This window comes from Procambarus clarkii, chromosome 30 (assembly GCF_040958095.1).
Source record: "Procambarus clarkii isolate CNS0578487 chromosome 30, FALCON_Pclarkii_2.0, whole genome shotgun sequence".
Classification (NCBI taxonomy): domain Eukaryota; kingdom Metazoa; phylum Arthropoda; class Malacostraca; order Decapoda; family Cambaridae; genus Procambarus; species Procambarus clarkii.
Window position 1 is genome coordinate 17,196,826 of NC_091179.1, and position 26,877 is coordinate 17,223,702.

At 43.9% G+C, this 26,877-nt stretch overlaps 1 protein-coding gene and 1 long non-coding RNA gene across 2 annotated transcripts in view; one reads left to right on the forward strand and one right to left on the reverse strand.

Moving 5' to 3' along the window:
- Positions 1–14,121: 14,121 nt before the first annotated feature.
- Positions 14,122–26,877, forward strand: part of LOC138370084 (uncharacterized) — a 119,074-nt gene continuing 106,318 nt past the window's right edge. The window contains exon 1 of the long non-coding RNA XR_011230032.1: positions 14,122–14,610. This is a non-coding gene — a long non-coding RNA (uncharacterized lncRNA). The remainder of the gene's footprint in view (positions 14,611–26,877) is intronic.
- On the reverse strand, positions 16,003–22,119 carry LOC123765485 (neuropeptide CCHamide-1 receptor). The gene is made up of 3 exons (XM_045754104.2): positions 21,358–22,119; positions 18,976–19,250; positions 16,003–18,071 (listed from the first exon to the last, which is right to left on the reverse strand). The coding sequence occupies exons 1-3, from the start codon at positions 21,677–21,679 to the stop codon at positions 17,346–17,348; spliced, it is 1,323 nt and encodes a 440-aa protein (XP_045610060.1). The 5' UTR covers positions 21,680–22,119; the 3' UTR covers positions 16,003–17,345.

The following is a 26,877-nucleotide window of genomic DNA, read 5'->3' on the forward strand; positions in this document are numbered from 1 at the left end:
TGGTGGGCGGCTGCCGGAGTGTGATGCTCCTTGGGACAGTCCTGTCCTTTTCTAGCCTTGTGCTCCTGCTGCCGTCCTCTCCAATTCTGCTGGGCATCTTTTCCTTTTCCTTCTGTTTCGTTTTTCTCCCCCCTCTTCTCCTATCTGCTTGCCGTTTCCTGCCGACCTTTTGCTCGTTCTGGTTCTTCCCTTGGACTTCTTCTATTTTGACGCCCGGGTGCTTGAGGAGGCATACTCTTGCACCCGTAGAACTGCAGTACCCGACGTCGAGAGCGAGGGGAACCTTTTATTGTCAATCCCCACTTCGTCACTGAACCCGATCTCGACGGACTGTCGGTTTCTTAAGGTGGCGTTTGTGGGGCGTATACTCACGACGCACCCCTAGGAGGCCCCGACAAGATCGGCGATAGCTTCTTGTTGGGTGTCCTGCCTCTAATTGTGGCTCCATGGTGGGTGTGGGGGCACATTCGTGAGTGAATTCTTCTTTCGTCAAGATGATTACCCCTGCTTCGGCTTCTTCTGGTTTACCTTCTCAGGCTCGTGGGGTGGGCGACCAAGCCCCCGAGTCGGTCCGTATTGGAAGACCGGGCTCTGTAGCCTCCGCTGCATTGGGCCCCGACCTTGCTCCTCCTTTGGCCTCTCTGACTCCTTCCCCTGGCTCCCCTCCCTCCTCTGTGGTTGGGTCGAGCCCCAAGCCCCCAGTGGTGACTACCTCGTCCCCTGGCGCGGCTCCTTCTCTCGTTGTTACTACTGCGCCTTTTAACCCCTCTCTCTCTGGGGGTTCTCACCGCCGTTCTCGTCACGGCCGCCCTCGCTCGATTCCTTCCAGTTCTGCTACCTATCAAGCCTTGTTTGGTCCCGCTTCGTGGGCCAAATATTTTGATCTCCTCCCTCTTGATTCTGCGCCTCCTGACGATTTCTCCCTTCATCGACATCTCATTGATTCCGTGGATGCCTCCATTACTTTTAACCCCACTCGTCTCGGTACGCGTGTCGTTGCTGCTCCTTCTCAGGATGCTGCTTCCCGCTTGGCTGCCTTATCCTGCCTTGGCGAGACCCCCGTTCGGGTCTCGAAGAACGTCCAGTTGAATGCCAGTGTTGGCACTATTTTGCTCCCGCCCCATGTTGCGACCGGTGTTCGGGACCTACGCGACTGCCACGACGATATTCGACATATCCTCGCTGCCCAGGGCCATTCTATTCTCCAGGTGGACACGTTTACTCGTCCCCCTCGTGGTAGTCGCCGTCAACCCCTCCGGGTTGTGAAGATTACCTTTGATGGTAGGACCCTTCCACCCTCTGTCATTCTTGCTGGTGCCAGGTGCTCTGTCCAGGAGTACATTCCTTCTCCTCGGCTCTGCAACAAGTGCTGGAGGTTTGGGCATGGTGCCCTCCGCTGCTCCGGGACTGTCTCTCTCTGTCCTTTGTGTGGTGGCGAAGGTCACTCTAAGTCGGAGTGCGCTTCTCCCCAGGCTCGTTGCCTCAACTGCGGTGAGGCCCATCCTACCTTCTCCCGTGCGTGTGTCCATTACAAGCTTGAGGCAGCCGTCCTCAACTTGAAGCACCGGGAGCGTTTATCTTTTCCTGAGGCGAGGCGCCAGGTTCGCCGGCTCCCGCCTTATGCTAATATCTCTTATGCTCGCGTGTTGCGCTCTTCCTCTCCTCGTCCTTCCCGCCTTCCTCAGACTCACAACCGTTTCCAGGCCTTGGACCCTGATGCGCCCACTGCCCCCTCCTCTGTCCCTTTGGGTTCTCTCCCGAAGGATCCTCCTCCTGGTCCTCTGTCTGGGGTTCCCCTTCCTTCTACCCGGTCTGTCGTGTCTTCTGTGTCTCCTTCCTCGTCCCCCTCCGATCCTCCTTCCCATCCTCTTCCTCCATCTATCGGCTCTCCCCGCCGCCTGTCGGTGCGGGCGGATGTCCATCGCTCTCCTAACGGCCGTCGTGTGTGCTCTCGTTCGGCTTCTCCTGTTGAGACACTGGAATCCGTTGCCCGGTACGTAGTTGCTGGGACACCGGTCCCTTTAAGTCAGAAGCGTAAGCCTGGCTCCTCTCCTTCCTCTTCCCCGGCGGGTAAGAAGGCTTCGCTTTCTTCCTCAGCTCCTCCTTCTGGCTCTGTTGCTCCTTCCACTCCCGTTTCAGTGCTTGCGCCCCCTGTTCCTGCTATGGAGGTTTCTTTGGCCCCTGCTTCCCTTTCGGTTGCTGCTCTTGCTGGGGTGCTCTCCTCTCTTTCTACTCCCCCTCTTCCTGCTGCTGTCCTTGACTGCTCCTCTCCGTTGTCTCCTCCTCCTCCTCCTCCTCCTCCTCCGGACCCTGCCCGCCCACCTCTGATCTGTTCTCCCGTTTCCTTCCCTCCGTCTTTGCTCAGTTTACCCATGCCCCCTAACCCTGACTTTGCTGACCCTGATCCCGACCCTGATATTCTTTAACGTGCTCTGTTGGTCTTTCGCCTTTGTTTCTTCCTTGTTCTCTGTTTTTGTCCTTTCTCTTCTCGTCGTTGTCCATTCTTCAATGGAACGTTCGAGGTTATTACGCCAATTTCCTCGAACTCCAACTTCTGGTTTCGCGGTTTTCGCCCCTTTGTGTCTGTCTCCAGGAGCCGATGCTTGGTGCTCGTCCTGGTCGTTTTCGTGGCTATTCCTTTCTCTCCCCCCCCCCAGCCATTGCTGGGGCTTCTAATTCTTCTGCTCTCTTGATTCGGGCTGATGTTCCCTTTGTTCCTTTACTTTTTCCTTCGCCTCTCCATTGTTCTGCTGCTCGTATCTTTGTGGGGAAATGGTACACAGTTTGTTCCATTTATCTCCCCCCGAGTGTCCCGCTCTCTCTTCCTGATTTGAAACACCTCCTAGACTCCTTGCCGGAGCCTGTGCTCCTGCTGGGTGACTTCAATTGTCGTCATTCTCTTTGGGGTGACGTTCTGACGAATACCCGGGGTCGCCTCCTTGAGCCGTTTCTCCTCTCTTCTTCCCTGTCTCTTCTGAATTCTGGTGAGCCCACTCATTTGGACTCTCGAACTCGCACCCTTTCTTGTCTTGATCTTTCTCTCTGCTCTTCTTCTCTTTACTTAGATTTCACATGGCAGGTTCTTGATGACCTCCATGGAAGTGATCATTTCCCCATCCTTGTTTCCTTTTTCTCTTTTCGCCCTTCCCTCTCTTTCCCTAGATGGCAGTTTGCTAAGGCGGACTGGACCCTGTTTTCCCTCAGTGCTACTCTCTCTGACCTCTCCCTTCTGCCCCTCTCTCGCGCTCTCCTCCTTTTTCATGACACTGTCTTCGACGCTGCCCTCCGCTCTATTCCTCGCTCTTCCTCTCGGGGTCCACGGAAGTGCGTTCCCTGGTGGAATGCGGACTGTGCTCGGGCTGTCCGCTGTAAGCGTGCAGCCTGGAAGAAGCACCGCCGTAGGCAGACGACCGATTCTTTTCTTTTCTTTCGGAAAGCGAGTGCGGTGGCCCGTAGGGCCATCCGTACGGCTAAACGTGAATGTTGGGCTTCTTATGTCTCGACAATTACGTCCGAAACCCCTCTGGCCCAGATCTGGAAGCGTATCCGCAAGATAGCGGGTAAGTTCGTTCCCGATGTTTCACCGGTCCTTCACCTCCATGATACTCTTGTGGCGGACCCGTTGCAGGTCGCTTCCGAACTGGGTTCCCACTTTTCTTCTGTTAGCTCTGGTCTTCATCTTCCCCAATCTTTCCTTCTTCGTAAACCTGTCCTTGAGTCTCGTCCTTTAGATTTCTGCACTCATCTTCAGCTTCCCTATAATGATCCCTTCTCTCTCTCTGAACTTCGTTCTGCCCTGGCCCTCTGCGGTTCTACGGCGGCGGGCTCCGATGGTATTCATTATGAGATGCTTCGCCATCTCCCTCCGAGCACGTCTCAGTATTTACTGAGTCTGTATAATCGGATCTGGGAGTCGTCGTCAGTCCCTGAGGACTGGCTCGATGCCGTTGTCCTCCCTGTTCGCAAACCAGGGTCTCTGGGTACTTCCCCTAAGGACTTTCGCCCTATTGCTCTCACAAGTTGTGTCTGCAAACTCTTTGAACGTATGGTTAACGTTCGTCTGATGTGGTTCCTGGAACACCATCACCTCCTCTCCCCTTCTCAATTTGGTTTCCGCAAGTGCCGCAGCACGACAGATGTCCTGGTGAACTTGGAGGTCTATATACGTACTGCTTTTGCTGCGAAGACCTCCGTTGTTGCCGTCCTTTTTGACCTAGAAAAGGCTTACGACACCACTTGGCGTTATCATATCCTATCTCAACTTCATTCTTTTGGCCTTCGTGGTCATCTCCCTCTCTTTCTCCGCAGCTTCCTCTCTCGTCGTTCCTTTCGGGTGCGCCTTGGTACCGCTCTCTCTCCCCCTTTTCAGCAATACGAAGGTGTGCCCCAGGGTAGTGTTCTGAGCACTACTCTTTTTCTGGTTGCCCTCAATGGTCTTCTTTCCTCTCTTCCTTCTGGTGTCTTCTCCGCTCTCTATGTCGATGATCTTACCCTTTGTTGTCAGGGTGATGATTCGCCTCTCCTTCAACGCCGGCTTCAACTTGCGATTGATGCCGTGTCGTCTTGGGCCACAGGTCATGGCTTCAAGTTCTCTACTTCTAAGACTTGTGCCATGACTTTTACGCGGAAACGGGTTGTTCTTCGTCCCTCTTTGTCACTTTATGGTCATCCCCTTGAATACAAAGATTCCGCGAAGCTTTTAGGGTTATTCCTTGACACTCGTTTGTCTTGGTCTCCCCATATCTCTTACCTCCGTGTTGAGTGCTCTAAGTCCCTTACCCTCCTTCGGGTCTTGTCCCATACTTCTTGGGGGGCAGATAGGCGCACTCTCCTTGCTTTACATTCCTCTCTCGTCCTGTCTAAGCTCGATTATGGTTGCCCTGCTTACTCGTCTGCTTCTCCTTCTACTCTTCGCCGTCTTGATGCTTTGCACCATACTGGGTTGCGCCTCAGTTCTGGTGCCTTTCGTTCGACTCCCGTCCTTAGCTTGTATGTTGACACTGGCTTCCTGTCTCTCCAGGACCGCCGTGATCGCTACTGTCTTCGGTATCTTGCGCGGTCCTTGCAACATCCTTCCTCTCGTCTCTGTCGTGCTTTAACTTTTACCCCTCCTGCGGTTCCTGTTCCTCTTCACCACCTCCCTCTTTCTGTCCGGTTATCTCGCCTGCAGGATTCTCTTTCCGTTCGTATTTCTGATGTTTCTCCTCGTGTTGTTCCTTCTTTGCCCCCGTGGAGGGTCCCTCTTCCGCGGTTTTGTACATCCTTGACTCGCATCACTAAAGCTTTTACCCCTCCTACAGTTCTCAAACGCCTTTTCCTCGAGCACTTTTCTTCTCACTCCCGCTCCGTTTCTGTCTTCACCGATGGGTCTAAGTCAGCGGACGGTGTTGGCTACTCTGTTGTTTTTCCTGATCGCACTTATATGTGTCGCTTGCCTCCGGAGACTAGCATCTTTACAGCGGAACTTTATGCTATTCTCTATGCTCTTCGTCTCCTACTTTCTCGTTGTCAGTCTTCCTTTGTAGTTGTTGTTGACTCTCGTAGTGCCCTCATGGCTCTCGGGTCCTTTAATCCAGTTCATCCAGTGGTTGTCGAGATCCAGCATTGGCTGTTTCTCGTTCATAGTAAATTTAAGTCGGTTGAGTTTTGTTGGGTTCCCAGCCATATTGGTGTGTCTTTAAATGAGCGTGCGGATGCTGCCGCCAAGGAAGCTGTCCGCTCTTGTCCCATCTCTCGTAAGGGCATTCCGTATTCCGACTTTTACCCGGTTATCCATTCCTCAGTCCTTACCCGTTGGCAGGCTTCTTGGTTGTCTGTTACTGGTAACAAGCTACGTACTCTTAAATGTTGTGTTTCCTCGTGGCAGTCCTCCTTCCACCGTAACCGGCGGTGGGAAACAGCTCTGGCGAGGTTGCGTATTGGCCATACTCGCTTAACCCATGGTCACTTGATGGAGCGCCGCCCTGCTCCTTATTGTCCTAGTTGCATTGTCCCTCTTACGGTCGTGCATGTCCTTCTTGAATGTCCTGACTTCCAGGACGAGCGTATGTCTTGCTTTCCGACCGCCCCTCGCGGTCACCTGTCCCTCGATAGAATTCTTGGTGACTCGGATACTTTTGATATCGTTCGCCTTATGCGTTTTTGTTCTCGTATTGGCATCCTTGGTGATATTTAGCGCCCTCTGATTATTTTGCGTATTTGATGGTGCTACATAGCCTTCCCGGTTTGGTGCCTTCTTTTGATAATTACTTACTTACTTACAACTAATATATCTTTCTGACCAAGTGACTTGGTAGCTATAGTTCGAGTTCTTTTGTATTCTTCTTTACTGTCGTTTGATCACTTATTTTAACCTCCAGAAAGGTTACACATCTGAACAGATGTTACTCATCTGTTGATTTAATGAGCTTCATTTAGTATACCTTGACATGCATCATGATCAGCTTTTTTTAAAACTTTATAAAATGGGGTTTTGTTGTTTTCTTTGATTATTCCCTTTTCACTTTCTTTTCCTTTCATTTCTATATCTATTTCTTCCCTTTTTTCTCTTTACCTCCCACCCTCTCCACCATGCAACCCACACATCATGCACCATATGGCAATTTGCCTGTAACAGTAACAACTAAAACTTAATTGTAGGGTAGTGTGCCCTAACCTGGGGAGTTCCTATTTGAGTCATAATTCTGAAGTTAAAGATGGGCAGCAGTAATTCTTCACAGAATTTAAATAAAATATTTGTTGCATAAGATTGTCCAGCAATCACGCTTTTAAGACTTCAAATGATTACTCCAATTAATGCACAGATTCCCAAAATAAATAGTAGAAACAATCCTCAGCACTAAGCAGTTGATTTTGGCTCATGTGCTGAATGAAATTCCCAGAAATTAATTTTAATGAGCCTAGCCACTTCTCAAGTACTGGTCAGAAGCACATGGAAGTCTAGGATGATAAGAGACTTTATGCTGAGCAGGGAGCTTAGTTTTGAGTAGGAATGAGCTGGCAGAAAACGGTGTGGTCAGTTTGGTCTTAATTTCAATTGGAAATCAAGGCATGCTGTATCACACCCAAGAGGTTAGTTTGTATTTCTTTTATGTGAACTATAGAACATGATTCAATTAATGTTTATAGTAATAACCTTGCTGTGACAAGCCTTCAAGAGTTGAGGTAGGCAGTCGGATATATCTTCCATTGTGAGAAGCCTTGAATGTATATTATGTCTTATGATGCCAAGATTTAGTCAGTCATTAATTAATAACCATTTCTAAGATGTTCATTAATTTATAAGAAAATGATGAGTTTATGTAAGTGAAGATGGTCTAGTTGGTAATTAAAGCCTGTACTTTTAAGTTAAATATGTGGCAGTGTTTATTTTTCAGTATTGATCACCCAAAATTACAGCATTATAATTGTATATTCTTTTGATATTCTTACTTCAAGTAAGCAGATTTTAGTGATTTACATTATATTTGATGGCTTTATATATATTTGGTTGATTATTGGTGGTCATTCAATGAAATCTGTGGCTCGCACCCTGCCAGTTAACCCACAGTGGTAATGCATTTTTTTGGAAGTCCTCGTATCATGAAAATTAAATACAGTAGTTCTGTAATCTCAGGAGTCTTTCTTTATGAAAATGATTCTACATGCTCTTGGAATCATTTATACAGTGTAAAAATTTGTGGATAATTAAACTTAGAATGTTATGGGAAAGGCACATTTCCATATTGTATGACCCCATCCACCAGAGCATTCATGTTCCTCCATACACCTACTTCCCCATCACTCCAGTCCTTTTCTACACCCACATGACCCATGAGAAACATAAGCACTCTAAAATACTTAAAATGAGTTTATATTAAACCATTGATAATGAGCATTGAGTGAGTTGGAGGCATGTTTTTATACTTCAGAGGCAACGCTTTCCACTTGTTAATGGTTTGAGCTGAGATTGTGCATATTGAATTAATGTAATGATAATTATAAGATTTTTCTACATTTGAATTTCACCCTTTATAATCAGTAGGGTAAAGCCGAGGCATTCAACCTACTTTCCTGTATTTTCTATGTGGGATAGAAATTACTTTTAAACGTCTGAATTGAAAGATAAATTTATCTGTAAAATGTCACCATAATATGTAGGTATTTTGGTGAAAGTTGCATGTTTTAACTTTACAAAATACATGCTTTCAATATTTAGCTCCTTGTGAACGTCCAGTGCTACGTGGTCTTCCCGGCGTGGTGAATTCTTTTGATAATTATTTACCTTTGTGTGTGTTTATTTTGAAAATTGTGTGTATAAGAAGACATGTTGGTAAAAAGAAAAGTGATGGAATAGAGAAATCTTGTAAAATCAGTTTTTACTCTAGGAAGAGCTGGTAGCTGTTGAATTTAAATAACTAGAATGTGTGCAGGAGTGGAACATTTGCAATTTGTGTAGAGGCAAAGAAGGAAAGTGTTTCTGTAATGAAAGCTGTGATTCGGAGGGAGTTAGGAAGAGGTGCAGAAAGGCATGATTATGCCAATCCAAGTGTACAAATATTGTATACTAAATAGGCAGATATGATAGATGAGGGTGAGGGAGCATACTTAGTGTGAGGGTTTGCTAGTGTCTAGTGTGGGGTGTGTGGAATTTAGTGTGAATGAATTAATGTCACTTGGGTATCTTAATAGGTTCAAATTACATCTGTTTCCTGTTGTGCTATCTTTTTTTTTTCAGGCAAATGTGTCTACATCATTTTCAAGTGGGAAATGGGATAGTCATACATGTAATCACATTTTAATGTAATTGAACAAGTGATCTCCATTATGACAATTTTTAGTACTGTATTTATAAGGCATCCATCAGTCAGCATGAAATAAAGCATTTGTAATTATAGTACAGCATACAAAATATTCCTGCTTGATGATAATTAAATTTTCCTTGCAAGGTTTTCTTTAAGAATTTAAATATAATTTTGGAATAAGGTACTTTTCTATGCTTTATGCACTGGATTAATTTAAGCATTTTTTTAACCATTAAAAATATGCATAAATTATTGGCATGTTTATATTTAAAAAAGTTGTGAACTTCGTGAAATCTGTGATTTTTTTTTTTTTAACACAGTTCAAAAGCAAGTGATAATTGTGTGCATGGATTTGCTCAACATTGTGATATTGAGAGTTAAGAAATACAAATTTAGTCAAATTATTAAGTTCTAATATCAAACACACAATTTCAATGATCAAGGGCCTCTCTTTCTTGACATGAAGTTTTTGCTGCTGAAATTGGGTCTACTGCACTTAATAAAATTTTTAGATAATTTTGTAACAAATATAGACTTATAAAGCCATATTGACATAGTGCTTTCTTGTATAAATATTTTGTAGTAAATATTGCATCAATGCAGTACAGAACTTGTATTGGAAGTGTCTATTAATATTGTGTCGAGATTCTAGAAATTGTCCTCAAGAACCCTTTAAAAAGGGAGAAAGCTTGTCATGATAATATTACGCACAATTGTTCTGTTTGAATGCAGTGATACGTTAACATGGTAGCCTAATATATAATGTCTGAAAAGCATATACAGTGATTTTTGCTGCCATAGATGTAAAATAATGTGTGTATATTTGAAATTCATTGGATAAATCTTGTATTTGGGTGATACAGTATATAAATGAACCAAATGTTGAAGTCATTGGCTATGATTTAATAGGACTTGTGTATATATATATATACAGTATATGTGAGAAAGCTGCAGGCACACGCAAGCCATAGATCACTAATAACTCTTAAGTGACCCGGCCAGGATCACCCCTAAACGTACACAGTACCGTGACCACCGCACCAATGATGATCTGAGAGACGATCATTGGTGCAGTGGTCACGGTACTGTGTACGTTTAGGGGGTGATCCTGGACAGCATGGGTTCGAATCCAGGCTGGGTCAATTAGTTCTTAGTGATATACAGTATATATATATAACGATGAAAATGTTAGCTTTTGTATTTATCTCATAAACCCAATTTGTTTGAAAATTTGGACATGTGCAATAATGTATTTGTGTGAAATATCTTAATACTTCTATAATAATGCAGATTAACATATATATATATATACTCTTTATATAAAACTTCTCAACTCACATTTTGTACATAGTGTGGTGTTGCATCCAATTGCTTAATGTTGATACCTAGCATGAATATTAATTTATTTTATACCTTTAAATGTGCATAATAATATAATTGATGGTTTGTATGAAAATAATGCAATACAGATCATTTTTGTATTATTCTAGTTGTGACCAATGTATTAAGAAATAGTGCATTACTACTATATTTTTTGTTATTTTATTACCGAGTTACACTTATTTTCAGAAGTAGAGATTTATACTACAGTAGTGAAGTAGAAAATGTGTTAAGTTATGCTTAGGTCAGTATGTGCAGGTTGTGAGCCTTAGGATAAACTGGCCTTGAATTTTTCTTTTTTTGTAATACATTCCCTGATGTGCATTTGTACCTATAATGTGGTTAGAATTTAAGGTAGCCTACTGTGCATAGAACTGGGGAATATATTTTTCTTCCCATTATGTACACTTCACTTTTGTAAATATTTTGGAAGCATTTTGAATCACTAATAGTTATTTATTATTAATGAAGTTAAACCAGTGATACATTGCAAAGTTTTATTTTCTCCAGATATGGTAATGTTGATTAATGTCTGTATCTGATGCAGTTGGCCTTCATTGTCCGAGAATGAGTTGTTGGTCAACAGGTACCTTTTGGACAATGTCGTATATGTGCATTGTTGAAAGTTACTCGTTTCACTTTAACGTGTTTATCTTTGCTCTTTTTTAAGAGATTGTTGTAGTATGTGGCTGCAAATCAATGTGTGTAAGAGCTTCATAGAAGTTTATGCTACTCGGTACCATGTCTCATCCTAAAGGCAACTTCCAGTCTCTAGTCTAATACTTAGTCTGTTCATTTGGTGATGGTACAGTACAACCAGTGTTGAAACCGAAGATTTATATATATATATATATATATTTTGTACAATGAAAAAATTCCTTGTATAGTATATTGTTTTATGCTCACTGCATTCTCTTGGTATCTTGAGCAGTGTACAGATAATGAATATTAAAATTTACGGACATTGCCTATTTTTATTTTCTACAATTATTAAAATGGGATTAATATATTTGGTTCTTCATAAGATGTGGAAACTTGTACTGCGTACTTATTTTCCTGTATACTAAGTATTTTGTGGGTACAGTGCCACAAGCATTATTTAACATCATGGTATTTTATTCATTGATAATAATTTCAGTACTGTATAATATTTCAACTTTTTTTTTCTATATTCTATACCCGCACAGTGGGTAGCTCGTTGACCATACTATACCTTGTAGTTCCTTGACGTGGTGGGGAGGCTTTTGTGTGTTGTCTGCAGGTATGTAGGGGTGGCGCCTGCTCCCCTCTCCTGCCTGCTCCATACATGGAGAAATACACCCGTGTGTGTTCACCATGCATCCCCCATTGTTCCTTCATCTGGTTGTTGAGCCTACCCAGTGGCTACAGCCCCTGGTGGTTGGGTGGGGAAGGGGCGACATGCTTTTTTGGTGGGGGGGAACAAAGGTAACACAAAAGGCTCAGTGTGGTTCACTGAATGAATCTGCTAGTCTACCTAGCTTGCCTAGTTAAGGTATTAGGTCAAGTGGGCATTGTAGGGTTGGTATCCCTATCAAGAGATACAGCAGTATCTCTGGAATGCTATTTAGACCCTTCAATGGTAACCCATGTGCTTGTGCCTTATATTGTTGGGCTCCATAGTGGATGGCAGTAAAATCCAATTCAGCTTCTATGCTGCCTCCTGAACACTTCTCTCGGCAGACATGTGTGGTGGGAGATCAGACCTCTTGAGTACGACTGTGGTGAAAGGTAGGCCCCATAGCTCCAACAAAAACCTTAGGCTTTAGTTGGAAGTCTCAGGACCTCTAGAGGGTTCAGTCGAATCCCAAGTTGTATTGCTTTTGACCACGTCGTAGTGTAGTGGTCTAAGACGCTTGCTTGGAAGTACCCAGAACGTAGGTTTGAATCTTCCTCATGGTTCCTACTGATTTAAAAAAATACAATGGAAACAAATTTGTAGGTTGAATAATAGATAAATCCATGCATCGCTTGACGCGACCGAGATACTAAAGTTTAAATGATTGATACACGCTAGCACGCATTCAGATAGAGATAACCCAACAGCTCAAATTCAACCATACATTATCTTGTGCTACATAGTATTCCCGGCTTGGTGCCGTCTTTTTATAATTGCTTGCTTTACATTATTTGATGAGTCATTAACTTAAGGAATAAGACTCGCACATCTGATAATTATTTCAGAATTTATTTATCTAGAATCACATACAATGAGCAAGAATTAAAATATATATTTTCGTAAAATTATGGCAGGACAAAAAAGCTGGCACAATCGATGTGATAATCTTGGAACACAGATGGCAATGTTGCCATGGTGGCAGCTTGTTTCAACAAGTTAACTAAATGTCATCTAGAACATTGAACACAAACAACAACGGGACAGAGGAACGCAACTCGGCATGTAGAGTTACTAAGTGGGAGCCACAGATGTAAATACACAACCACAAGTAATAATGATTGAACATAGGTCTTTGAATCTCGACCTGTCCTCGAAGTGGCAGCCGCCCCCAAGACCATCAATTTTAACGTAGTGTATTAAAAATAGGTTTCTTATATATAAATTAATATTATTCATTGAAGTTCTATGTATAATTAGGCGTAGGTTAAATTTGGCCAGGTGTTTATGTTCTGTTGGCGATAATTTGTATTTTTAAGTATGTGAGTGAAGCATTTAATGGAGTTGCGATTCGAACTGGGGTCGTCAGCGAAGCTGTGTTCGAGAAAAGTTCAAATGTCATAAGTTGTGAGTCGTGTGTTAACCGTTTTTAATTCATAAACATGGGTTTGGCAGCAGGACTAGCGAGAATTTGGCCTTTATTGCAACAAGTCCATTCCATCCAGCAGTCGACACCAAAGACGCATTGCCAATTTTAACATGCTGTTTATTCAAAATATGATTTTTTTCAAATCTAAATTAATATTGTTATATATTAGCATACTGTGCATATTTAGTGTGACGGTAACGCGTTGGTGTTCGGCTGTTTAAGGCTAGGGGTATGGCCTCGTCACATAGTTATAAAAAAAAATAGAAAAACTGGAACTTCGTCTGTGGTAAGGTAAGGAGAAGACACACAAAACACAAGTAAACTTTAACAATGAAATTTTAATTACGTTAAATAAATCAAAACATGAAAATATGGACAAACAAATATGTATAATAAAATCAATGAATCAAAATAATAAGAATACTTAAATGACACAATGAAAAGTTACGTTAAGGCAAAATAACAAGAAGTGCAACACAAAGGTTAAGTGGGAGGTGCTGGAATATTGGCTTAAAGCCACCACCTCTCTCAGTACACGCTAACGTCTAGCTGGGAGGAGTGCTGGCTACGAAAGCACGGAACATTCTGAAGACTGATGTTGGGGCGACCCCAGACATCGGGTAGTATGGGGGGGGGCGAGGCAGGTGCAGCCAGACCGGCGACCAATCAGCGGAGTCGTAGCGATCAACGGGTAGTTTGGTGGTTGGAGTTCGAACAGGTGGCTGGTTGCATACGTTTCTGCTCACCCTGGCAAGCCTTGCTGGTGTTTGTTGTCGTTGTTGGACATTTCTTCCATAGTCTTTTATATAGTTGTGAAGACGTAATTTTGGAGGGAAGAGCAGGCTCAATCTCTTGAAGGAGATTATCGTCACATTAGGCATTGGTTAGGTTAGGTGTTTAGGTTCTGTTGCCAATTATTTGTATTTGCAGTACGTAGGTGAAGCAGTTACAGCGTTATAGTTCAAACAAAAGTCGTCGGCAAAGCAATTGTTCCGAAAGTGTTCGAATGTCATCAGTTCCAAGTCTTGTATAAACTTTTTATTCATGAACAGGGGGTTTGGCGGATGCATGGAATGGACTTTGTTTATGAGAACGGGCTGCTTGTTAATGAAAACGGGCTGGGATTCGCAACTAATGGCATTCAAACATTTCTCGAAAAGTGCTTCGCTGACGACTTCCTTTCGAGTTGGAACGCTGTAAATGTTTCAGTGTTTCAAATACAAATACAAATATTTATTCAGGTAAAGTACATACATACAAGGTGAAATACAAAAGTTGATGGATTTATAGATAGAGCTAGTACATACAATGCCTAAAGCCACTATTACGCAAAGCGTTTCGGGCAGCTACAAGTACAAATAATATTGCCAACAGGACCTAAACACCTCACCTAACCTACTCCTAAATAAGAACAATATTCCATTATATAATAATACTAATTTATATTTTAGAAAAATTCTTATTGCGAATCATTGAATGCACAGTACGTTAAAAGTGATGAATGTGTACGAGCATTACCGGAGGACGGGTCGTGTAGCACTGTGACCAACTCTGGCGACCCGACGGACGTCAGCCACTGTCTCCAGCTCCTTCCTTCATTATCTTGTGCTTGCTGGGGCTGATCTCCAATACCAGCTGTTCTGAATCAGCCTGAAAGGACCAAAGTAAGTGGCCGACTCGCATATAATCACCTAATAGTGCCTGCGGGATCAAGCATTACCTCTTTGGGCTTCACTGTTAAAAGCGTCAGTTGTCATAACTTGTTAAATCTATGGATGCAATTAGCCATAAGTACCTCATAGCCCTCTAGCTCTCGCAATGCTTTCACTATTGTTTAAGCTGGTGAAACGTTGTCTTACATTCCTGTGGCTCATTTGTCTCAAGTTTCCATCTAAGCTGTTTTGCCGTATGGCGTTAATGCGGTTATGTTGACATGTGTCTCTCAGACTTGACTTGGCATTATGGCACTTCTTAGGTGTTCTTCCGTCACCTATATATATATACTCACCTATAGATGTTTTCACCTAGATATAGTCACTTAGATGTTCTCACCTAGATGTAGTCATCTAAATGCTACGTTATGGAATGTGGGAGAGGAGAAAATTGGCCACACACAACCAAAAAATTATGTGAAAAGACGTTTAAAAACTCTGGCAAAGAATGAGATCTATGAATGGTCCTCTTATCCTGCCACCTCACCTCATATCCTGCCACTTCGCGGTTTACCCATTGTTGTTTTAGATTCAGCTACTCGGAACAAAAAGTTCCAAGTAGCACGGGCAATGGCGAGCCCGTAGTGGACTTCCCTGGCACAGGAGCGGCAGGTGGCATAATCTTAATCTGTATGTCTCACCAGAGACACTTGAAGATCAAAGATCACATTCACTCCAAACATCTTCTATACCACCTACGGGGCTATTCATGCCCGTGCCACCTCTTGTGGTGGCGTAATCTTCAACAACTTGCATGTCTCAGTTGAGTCATGATACGAGTCCAGTCGTACCGTACCGTAATGTACCGTAACGCGAGGTAACGTAACGTAACTTTCATTTTCTTCCTATGTACAGGTTGGGTTATTTGTTGCGTCTTGCGGGTATATTTGGTAGTCTTCAGCTATCAAGTTTATTTTTACCTGATTATGATTAGAACAAGTCACTGACGTAAGTGGAAATATAGATGATGTATCAGGTGTTTTGATGTCCGTGTTTCGTGAGTGACGCTGACATCCGGATGTCCGTGTTTCGTGAGTGACGCTGACATCCGGATGTCCGTGTCCCCGCGTACAACCCGTTCTCGCAAATTCGTATAGTCAATATTGACTTACTAACTACGTGCATAGGTGATATACTAAACATAATAGATACCCTTAAAAAGCTTCATAGAAAACACCGACCTTACCTAACCTTGTTAGTATTTTAAGATAAGCATCTTATTGCTTCGTAATTACAATTATTACTTAACCTATACCTATAATAGGTTAAGTAACAATTGTAATTACGAAGCTATAAGATGCTTATCTTAACATACTAACAAGGTTAGGTAAGGTCGGTGTTTTCTATGAAGCTTTTTAAGGGTATCTATTATGTTTAGTATGTCACCTATGCACTTATTTAATAAGTTAATATTGACTATACGAATTTGCGAGAACGGGTTGCCGCGTAACGCTGGCATCCGGATGTCCGTGTCCCCGCGTGACGCTGACATCCGGATGTCCGTGTCCCCGCGTGACGCTGACATCCGGATGTCCGTGTCCCCGCGTGACGCTGACATCCGGATGTCCGTGTCCCCGCGTGACGCTGACATCACGTAACAATTTAACAGTTTCAGCGAACGTAGCAAACACGCACCGTTTTGTTTACGTTGGTACAACTATATTAACATTGTAAAAAAAACGGTTTGATGACGTGTTCATATGTAACAAAATCAACATAATTTCCAACTTAGGACGAACGAAACCTAGATTGCGCTTGACTGACTGACTGGACAAAGATGGTGTTAGAGAAGATGGTTGTGTCTTTCACTAGATGGCTCTGGAGGGGGGAACTATTTTATTGGATTATGAGAGGCGTATTGTGCTTATCATCTTTGAGTAAAGAGAGTGCATACACGGAAAGCTACTGAGGGCACGTAACTAGGCATTGAGTGAAGGGAAGAGAACTATCAGGGGGGGGGGGGAAGCGCCAAGCCATTACGACTATATAGCACTTGGAAGGAGGAGTCAGGATAAGGATTTGGGATGGGACGAGGGGGGGGGTTAAGAATGGTGTTCAAGTATTTGGACGGTCGGGGAATGAACGGGGACCTGCACGAAGTGAGACCGTCGCTCTACCGTCCTGCCCAAGTGCAATATATTTTATGTGATATGACTGATCTGTGAGACAAGTTACCACAATCGTTCATGAGGTCCCGACGCCACTCATGAGGGTCCCTTCACGCTTGCCGCGAGGTCCTTCACAGTACTCACGAACGGCTTGCATACGACTTATGAGGTTCCTTACACTACTCGCAAAGTCCTCCACAATTTCGTGAGGCTTCCTCATTACCATTCATGAAATCATCAAGATTATGATTCTGTTCATGAGGACCTTCAGATTGCTCAAGAAGTTCACATTTCCCTCAGGAGCCGCCACAAACTCATGTCGAGGGGGCGACACTACAGAAGGGGCTGCGTAGGGAGGTCTCACAACTCGACTTCTTCATAAATACAAGTGTTACTCTCGACGTCTAGGTCGACGGCCATCACCATTTCTCGGCTACACAGTGGAGACTCGTGGTTATTGGTTCTGTAGATTTGATCTCTCGCCAGGAATGGGCGTGTAGTTACGGGAGAATAGGTTAGCGTGGGCGTGGGAGAACATGGGCGGGCAGACGCTGGAGAGCAAGATTGTGTTGGCGTGTGTCAGGAGGTGGCAGGTGAGGCCCTGTCGTGAATGAGCGTGGTGAGGGTGATAGTCTCAGTGCCCCGCAGGGTGAAGGAACGGCACTGTGACATTCCGGAGCGTCGCGGCTGCAGGAAGGAGTGAGTTCGATGCCCGCGGTCGACCCAGCGGCAGCATCGGAAGAGGTAACGGTTATAGTACTTCCTGAAGGTACCGGAGATGCAGTATAGGGCGATGGGGTTGATACACGAGTTAATGAACCCGAGACAGAAGCCAACGATGCGAAGGGCATGCCAGAACTGGTTATACTTGATGGAAGCTTGCGGGTCTAAGTAGAACCACAGCAGGAAGACGTGTGTGGGTAGGAAGCACACGGCGAAGATGAGCACAAAACACAGAACAATTTTAGCCACTTTTCTTCTAGTCCTCAGTTGACGATGGAAGACATGAGACTCCCCGGGCACGTCATCCGAGGATAACAGGTGTCTAGCCATCAGCAAGTAGAAGGTGGCGATGACGACGAGCGGGAGGAGATAGTACAAGAGCGCCTTCACGATGACATTGGCTCGGGAGTACCACTCGGGCAAGTCCTCTGGGAACGGGTAACAGACGTTGATGACCTTCTCGTCCGTCACATGGAAGGCCTGTACCTGGGAGAACAGTGCTGCTGGAGTGGCCAACATTCCTGCTGCCACCCATATTCCCACCGCTGTCCGCAGCGTCCTGCGGCCCGCCCCGCCCACAGCCTGAGGGAGGACCAAGGAACAGGCATTAGTCCACACTGAATTAAAATAATTGTAATTAAGTAGCCCATTCTCTTGATATGCCATAACATACATAATAAAGGGTACTAAAACACACGAACCCAAGCAACCCACCCACCTACGCATAGAAGCTGTTGATATATGTGAACCGTTACTTGTCATAGTTCCCCCTTTATTTTGTACGTTGGGACAATGGCGTCCAAAATGAAACGCGTTAGTTTAGAAGACGGGTTGGGTTAAGATATATAAGTGAAATCGAAGTAAATGGATCTCCAGAAGAAGAACTACACAATAATAACTTCCAAATAAAAAAACTGAGGGTGAAATTACTGCAATATATAGTCAATGATGACCAAACCACACACTAATAAATGGAGAAACGACGATGTTTCGATCCGTCCTGGACCGAAAGTCGTCATAATAGAAGAGAGGTCGTCCAAGTCTTATGATAGAAGAGAGGAAGGTGCAGGAAAATAAATAAGGAAAGAGGGTGAGAGGTGAGGAGCAGGTAAGAGAAAAGGTGAGAGTAAGATGAAAGATCAACACATTGTCCAGTATTTCCTTGATTAATGTGTTGAAACACGAAAACGTTCGGAATTTTCGTTTTATTTTCCTAGTGAATACCTACGCATAACCGAATCACGTGTTTATTGTGATTATTCTTGCATATATCGAGGTCTCCCTCAAAGTAGAATTACTGACCCCGCAATCATTCGCGAAACCTTTTGTGATTGATTGGCAATCACACCTACAATAGTGAATTTAACTTGAGCTGGTTCATACAGTCCGGTCTGCAACAAGATCTTGCAAATTGGATATATATATTTTTTGATAAATATTTTGTGACACATTAAGGAATGCGAGAGACCACCTGACCAGTGATTACCCTTCTGATAGTGGAGACGATAGCGAGGTAGCGGTCAGCAGAAAGCGCCGTCAGGGTGAAGACCGTCACACCAACTGATATGTCCCGCACTAGCTCGCTAAATTTGCACTCGAAGTTCCCGTAGGGCCAGGACTCTATGGTGTAAATGGTGGAGACGAAGGGAACGGTGAAGAAGAGGACGAGGAGATCCCCCAACGCCAGGGAGATGATGTAGGTGTTGGGCACGTTGCGAAGGTTCTCGTTCCTGGCGAAGATGACGATGAGCGTCCCGTTACCTGTGGGGAGGGAACACATGAGCGTTAAGCTATATTTGGTCACATCTGGTGTCCCGTTACCTGGAGACGGTTCTGGGACTTCTACTCCCCGAGCCCGGTCTAGGGCCAGGCGTGACTTCTGAGAGCTTGGGCCAAGAGGCTGTTGCTTGGGGCATAGACGCTTCACGAAGCGTCTACGTCCCAAGCATAGACTTTTTTCTTCTTTCTTCGACGCCTAAACTTCATTTTTTTTAAACAAGTTTAGGCGTCGTGAAGTTTTTTGTTTTGGGATTTGAGCGATTTTTTTTTTGGGGAGGGGGTGAGATTTCGAATATTTTTGTTGTCCGTTTTGGATACTTTCTTGTTGCTGCCTTGCAACAATGAAACCCTTACCTCAGAAATGGAAACGGATTTAGTGATTGGTCTTGATGACGTCAAAATGCGAAGGAGGGCATTAGAAGGACAGGTTGCTGGGTGAGGTAGTGTGTGTGTGTGTGGCCCCGTCAGTGGAGTACTAAATAGATATAACCCGCTGTGAGGTGTTCACGGGCATACACGCCCCATCACACTTCTCACTCCACCTCCCTCTGGTGACGGTGATTGGTCCTGGTGGTCCTCGGGGGCAGCTGCTAGAGTCCCTGTGGTCTATGGGTGACACTGGGGGGATGGGGGGGAGGATTGGCTCTGACAGAGTCCCCAGCACGGGCAAGGAAGTCATCTGAGGGACTCCTCAATATTATATAATATTGCCACCACCACTACTATATTACTACTACTGTTAATAATATTATTACTATTGTTTCCTCTTGTATTAATTACCACGTGCAATATCACTACTACTGCTAACTTCAACTCTTCGGCACTATTGCTGCCTTCAGCTCGTCGTCCTTTATTCTCCAAAATGGTCCTTCATATGTCAACCAAGACAGTATCAGCACCAGCAGGCGCAGGGGGAGGAGGGAAGAGGAAGGGGAGGAGGAGAGGGAAGAGGAGGAGGAGGAGGGGGAAGAGGAGGAGGAGGGGAAAGAGGAGGAGGAGGAGAGGGGAAGAGGAGGAGGAGGAGGGGGAAGAGGAGGAGGAGGAGGAGGGGGAAGAGGGGGAAGAGGAAGAGGCTACTTGGTAAGTGTCCGTGGCTGGCGCTGGAGCTTGTGTATGGGGACACTCCCGGCTCGGCTTCAGTCCTCCAGTATATGTGAAGCAAAATTAACTTTGTAAATACGGACGCTAATCTTCACGTGCTTGTGGATGCTCGCAAAGTCCAGAGTTGCACTTGTAAAGTTGCGTCTGTAAGGCCTGAGTGTACCAGACACACACACCACTGTGTGTGTGGAGTGTTACTGGGGGAAGTGTACCAGACACACCCACCACTGTGTGTGGAGTGTGTTACTGGGGGAAGTGTACCAGACACACCCACCACTGTGTGTGTGGAGTGTGTTACTGGGGGAAGTGTACTAGACACACGCACCACTGTGTGTGTGGAGTGTTACTGGGGGGAGTGTACTAGACTCGATACATTGCGCTGTTGTGATTTCCTTGTGTATAATATTTGTGTTGAACAATTCAAGATTTATTTTTTTTGTTTGAAGTTTGTTGTACATGATATATACCTGGTTGATGGGGTTCTGGGAGTTGCTCTACTCCCCAAGCCCGACCTGAGGCCAGACTTGACTTGTGAGAGTTTGGTCCACCAGGCTGTTGCTTGGAGCGGCCCGCAGGCCGCAGATATGTCACATTCTTACGTGATATTTTTTTTTACAACGCAAGTATCACTGAGAAGGTAATTCCTACACCCGCATGGAATAATAAGAATATATATTGCTGTTTTGGTTCTTTTGTATAAACTTTGTATCTGCCGCTGAATATGCTAAGCAAAATGCGACAGGTCCATTAAAAGTGAAAAATTTACTTTTGGAGAGTTAAGCTTTGAATTTCTGTCTCAAGTAAAGAAACTGAGAAATACAGAGAAGACTCGTGCTAGAACTATTGATCTAAAATGGGAACCCACAAATCCCAAATGAGAACTATGACTCCTAAATGGGAGGTCAGTTGATTAAAAATTAATTCAAACTGGTTTTGCGCCATAACGATAAACTGTACAGTCGCTCTTGCTTGCTATCCTAGAACTTACCTATAACGCCGACAATAAAGATGGCAGCGAAGAGGATAGGCACGATGTAGGTCTCCGGGCGCTGGAAGTAGGGCACGTAGCCTGTGCTGGTGGCGTTGGTGTCGTTTCCCTGTAGAAGGAAGAGTAGGTCGTCGTCGTGGTGAGCAGCCAGCGACGACACGGAGCTGAGGGGACTGTAGGCTTCCTCTGATGTCAACAGAGATTGTAGGGTGGAGTTTGGGAGCCAGAAGGAATACCTGGAGGCGGTGTGGTGGTGGTGGTGTGGTTGACTCATGTCCAGAATGTAACCAACGGCTGCCTGATCTCTCCCGCTGGTCGTCATGGTGCGCGAGGCTCAGTTTTATGCACAATAGGCTATTTTGTTTTTCCTTCCTGTGGCGGCTTCAAAAGACTTTTGTTTGAATGTTTTTATAAATTCGTCTCCTCGCCATCACGCGTGTTCCAGGTTGATTTAATTTGTATTCATCACGTTGATACCGTTTGATGCTCCTTTGAAATTCTCTTCAAAGGAGTTCGATGACGAGTATCCAACAACTGTCAGACGGTTTAAAGCAGTCGCCAAAAAGTTTTGCATGAGCCTGTGTTGGCGGCCACAATCACAACATTAGTTAGTTTTTCCTCACTAATGGGTGTGGGAGTGCGCGCCTATGCCATTACGCCGCCCACCACAACACCTCCAACTGCCGTAATGCTTATTTGTTTACGTTGGCTTCTGTTCCTACATGGCCTCCCGTGTAGGGGCAGACTCCTGTAGATTCCAAGATATCTCTGAAACAGATAAAAAATTAGTAACAAAACGCACAGATATATATATATATATATATATATATATATATATATATATATATATATATATATATATATATATATATATATATATATATATATATATATATGGCATCCCACCTTTTAGTGTATATGTAGACAGGACTGAAGTATATATATACAGGGCTAAAGTATATACAGAGGACTAAAGTATACTTGCTGGTTAGTAAGGTATAGATCCTCCCACGGTTGACAGACCTTCAGCTCAACACCTGACTTAACGAGTAACTCATCAGCGGCTGCAATATCGTTGCCTAGTGCAAGGAAATTCATTTACATATACAACAGATGAATATAATAAAATACATTGTCCAAATAACATGAAAGTTACGGGATGATAGAGAAGCATAAACAATATTACTCATTCAATAATACTTGGCCAGTAGAAAAAACATTGAACAAAATACCAACAATTGTAATACACAATCACTAGGTGGAAGATTGTTGAGCTGTATATAATGTGAAATGTGTATCACCCTGCTCTGCTCACAATCCGCTTTGCGTATTAATGGGTTTATTTAATGTGCAACCTCTGTATTTAACAGTTAAAACACCGTAATGTATTCTTTTGTATATTTTATGAATACAATTATTATTTTAATTATGATTATGGTGAAGTCCCACACACACTGATGCCGATGAAATAGCTTATATGAAATAGCTTATATTTTGCTACAAGTATAAGAGTGAGTGAGAAATATTTCATTTCAGTGACATCGTTGACTATTTATTATTAATTGATTTATATATATACAAGAAGGTACATTGAGTTTATGAGAGTACATAGCATTCATGTTTTGGCATGCTTGTAAAGCCACTAACACGCATAACGTTTCGGGCAGATCATTAATGTGTTTGGTAATTACACTTTACATTAAAGTGTATGGTAGCCTGTATGGTTCCTGTTCACGCGTACGGGGTTCGATCCCCAGCAGGACTGAGCGGGGGGGGGGGGTTACCTCAGGCTTCCTGCTAATAACAATGTACGTTAAAATGATCTGATTACTTCATGGTTGTGTAATCGATTACAGTACAAGCAAGGCTTATTATCTAGCGACAGTAATTGGGCAGTGCACTGAATAACTAGCATGGAATGTGGTACTGAATTGAATTTCAAAGCTAATGAAGTATTCCTTGTGGACGGGAAAAGGTCAAAAGTAGACGGAAGTAGTTAGATGCGCCTAAGATACGACCCCAACAACCTCCCGATGTAACTACAACGTTTGAGGCGTTGTCACAACCTCGTGTAACGAAGCAGTTGTGATAGTAAAACTTCCGTCGTGTGTTTGCTGGGATATAACTGTTGTGAGTGGCCACTCGGCTAAGATTGGACAGTTCAGTGGCCAGTTACTGCCACCAGCACATACACAGTTAAGCAACTTTTGTGATATCGATGGTTAAATTTTGTTAATATTACTCGTTATATGGTCGCTAATTATAGCCTCGAGCGCGCTGTACCTTTTTTCAATAAAATTTCATTTTTTTCAATACCTTTGTTAAATTAACCATATACATTTTATTTGTGAGTGTACATATAAATAAGCGCGCGCGTGTGTGTATTCACCTAGTTGTGCTTGCGGGGGTTGAGCTCTGGTTCTTTCGCCCTGCCTCTCAACTGTCAATCAATTTTTTTGTTTTAACACTCACTCTCTCTCTCTCTCTCTCTCTCTCTCTCTCTCTCTCTCTCTCTCTCTCTCTCTCTCTCTCTCTCTCTCTCTCTGTCTCTGTCTCTGTCTCTGTCTCAGCCTGGGCCGGCAAGGAGACGTAGGTGTGAGGCGCTTGATTTAAATTTTGCCCCGAGGGGCAAGTTTATTGGGCAGCACCACTCATCCTGTGAATAGACACACCGCCATAGTAGCATGTACAACACTCCCCAATAGGAAGAAAACCCGCTGAGTTGTTCATAGCAACCTTCTCGCCTCATACGCCTCATTATGTATGGTTTGCGTCCCAACGAACACATTACAAAGTACCGTTGGAATAGGTGTTAATGATAATGCAACACTGTAAACTATGTGGTATGTTAAGGTCTCTCACATTACGTTGTTGATTGTCCGTTAATTATCTTTATAGAAACACTGAGATTAGGACTGTTCCTGAACAAATAGCCTGGATGTGTCGCAACGGAAAGATTGATGATCTTCTGGAGAGAGATAAGAATGTTGCACCAAGATTGTAACGAATTGTCTGAATGTCTATTGCAAAATGTGTCTTGTGTACCTAATCATAAAAGTATTCGTGTGTATGTCTGGTACAATACTGCATGTGTAAATGAAGAATTTTTTTTCTTCCGTACAAAAAAAATGCCATTACAAAAAAATATCTATTTGTGAGTGATTCACTCACAAATAGATACAACAAACTATATATGAGAATAACATACATGGAGAAAGATGCCATTAATAAAGCCACTAGTACGCTGCGCGTACTAGTGGCTTTACAAGATTGTAAATACTATGCTATGTATTCTCACAAACCCAATGTACCTTCTTGTAAATAAATAAATAAATAAGTTAAAGATACAGTTCTCCCATACGTGTTTGTTTAACTGTTGACCAGTGGGCACTGTTCATTTCGTTCTGACAAACAGGACTTTGTTTACAGTTACTCTTGCGGTAGGATGCATCTCGACCTGAGACAACAGAGCTTTGTTTATCCTGATTAGAATACTCTATACCAGGGAGCGGTGTAAAGTTACTCTTACCGGGTAACCCGGTTTCTGGATGGGGAGCTAAATGTACGAGTCGGTCACGGTTTTTTTTATTATTATTATTTTCTACCACAGACGTGGCAATACATTTACAATGCTAACCAGCATATATATTTTTTCTTCTGTCCTCCATGGACAAGGTGATAGTTCAGGGATTTATTGAACCGGTCACAAGTGCGAGCGCCTAATGATTCCACGGGGACAAGTAAATGGAGAAATATGCAGACGAGGAGTCACAATAACGTGGGTAAAATATGTTGACCAAAATATTGACGAGAAATATATTATTGTGTGATCACTTATGATGGGTAGTGGGTTAGTTGTGGTGGGGATGATAGGTAGTGGGTTAGTTGTGGTGGGGATGATAGGTAGTGGGTTAGTTGTGGTGGGGATGATAGGTAGTGGGTTAGTTGTGGTGGGGATGATAGGTAGTGGGTTAGTTGTGGTGGGGATGATAGGTAGTGGGTTAGTTGTGGTGGGGATGATAGGTAGTGGGTCAGTTGTGGTGGGTATTGGATAGAAGCAGTAGCACACACTACACTGGCAGAAATCGAAATACCATTCAGGAATTTAAAAATTTAAATAAGGAACATTCAGACCAATGACCACCGCCTATGTAAGACCATTTATAAAAACGCATAAGGAATCTTGAAAACTTACAGAGGTCTGCAATGATTTGTTTAGGTAATACAAGAGAGATAGGGGATGAAGAAAGACTAAAATAACTAGACCTAACGTCGCTAGAAAAGAGGATAGAGGAGATATGATAGAGACGTATGCAGTTATTAGGTAAAAAGTGGAAAAAAGAGGAAAGTTTCACAATGAATCTCAACAAAACAAGAAGACTTATGTGGAAGCTTGAGAAATAGATGAGTCATAGAGATGTTATAAAGTTTTCTTTTAATGTAAGATTAATGGGAAAATAAAATGATCTAAAGGAGCATGATTTTGGAAGGGAACGTCATTCAAAATTTCCAAAGTAGATATGTTTGGAAAATAGGTCGTGAATCATTGCGCGATCCTGCAGGCAAAAATAGATAAGTACAAAGGCGTGCGCATTTGGGGCTGAGTGGACAGCGCTTTAAGCTCATGGACCTAGGGACCGGGGTTTGATCCCCGGCACCGCCGGCAAAACAAATGGGCAGAGTTTCCTTCACCCTGATGTCCCTGTTACCTAGCAGTAAATAGGTACCTGGGAGTTAGACACCTGCTGCAGGCTGTGTCCGCAGCAGGTGACAGTAACAGGTGATTAGTAACAGTTGATTGACAGTTGAGAGGCGGGCCGAAAGAGCAGAGCTCAACCCCCGCAAGCACAACTAAATGAATACAACTAGGTGAATACACCCACACACACACACACACACACACACCCACACACACACACACACACACACACACACACACACACACACACACACCCACACACACACACACACACACCCACACACACACACACACACACACACACACACACACACACACACACACACACACACACACACACACACACACACACACACACACCCACACACACACACACACACACCCACACACCCACACACCCACACACACACACCCACACACACACACACACACCCACACACCCACACACACACACACACACACGCACACACACACACCCACACACACACACACACACACAAAAACAACATGAAAGCCCTCTTGGGAGTCACCGACCACCACGCTCCAGCCTTTGACTCAACGGTGATAAAGGCAATGGAAAGAGTGGAAAGTGGAAGGGAGGTGGAGGCTGAAGTAATAGAAAGGTTGATATGAGAAAATTAGAATTCCTGGCGGGAGTTTGATGGAAGAGAGAAATGAAAGGCATCTCTACGTCAAATATTAATGACTTCCCGTGGGAATTTACGGGTAGCGCAGAGGGTAAATTACCACCAGTGCTATGAACGAGAGAAGGAATCACAGTGAGTCGACGGAAGGGGGAAGCAGAAGGGCATGAAATGTAT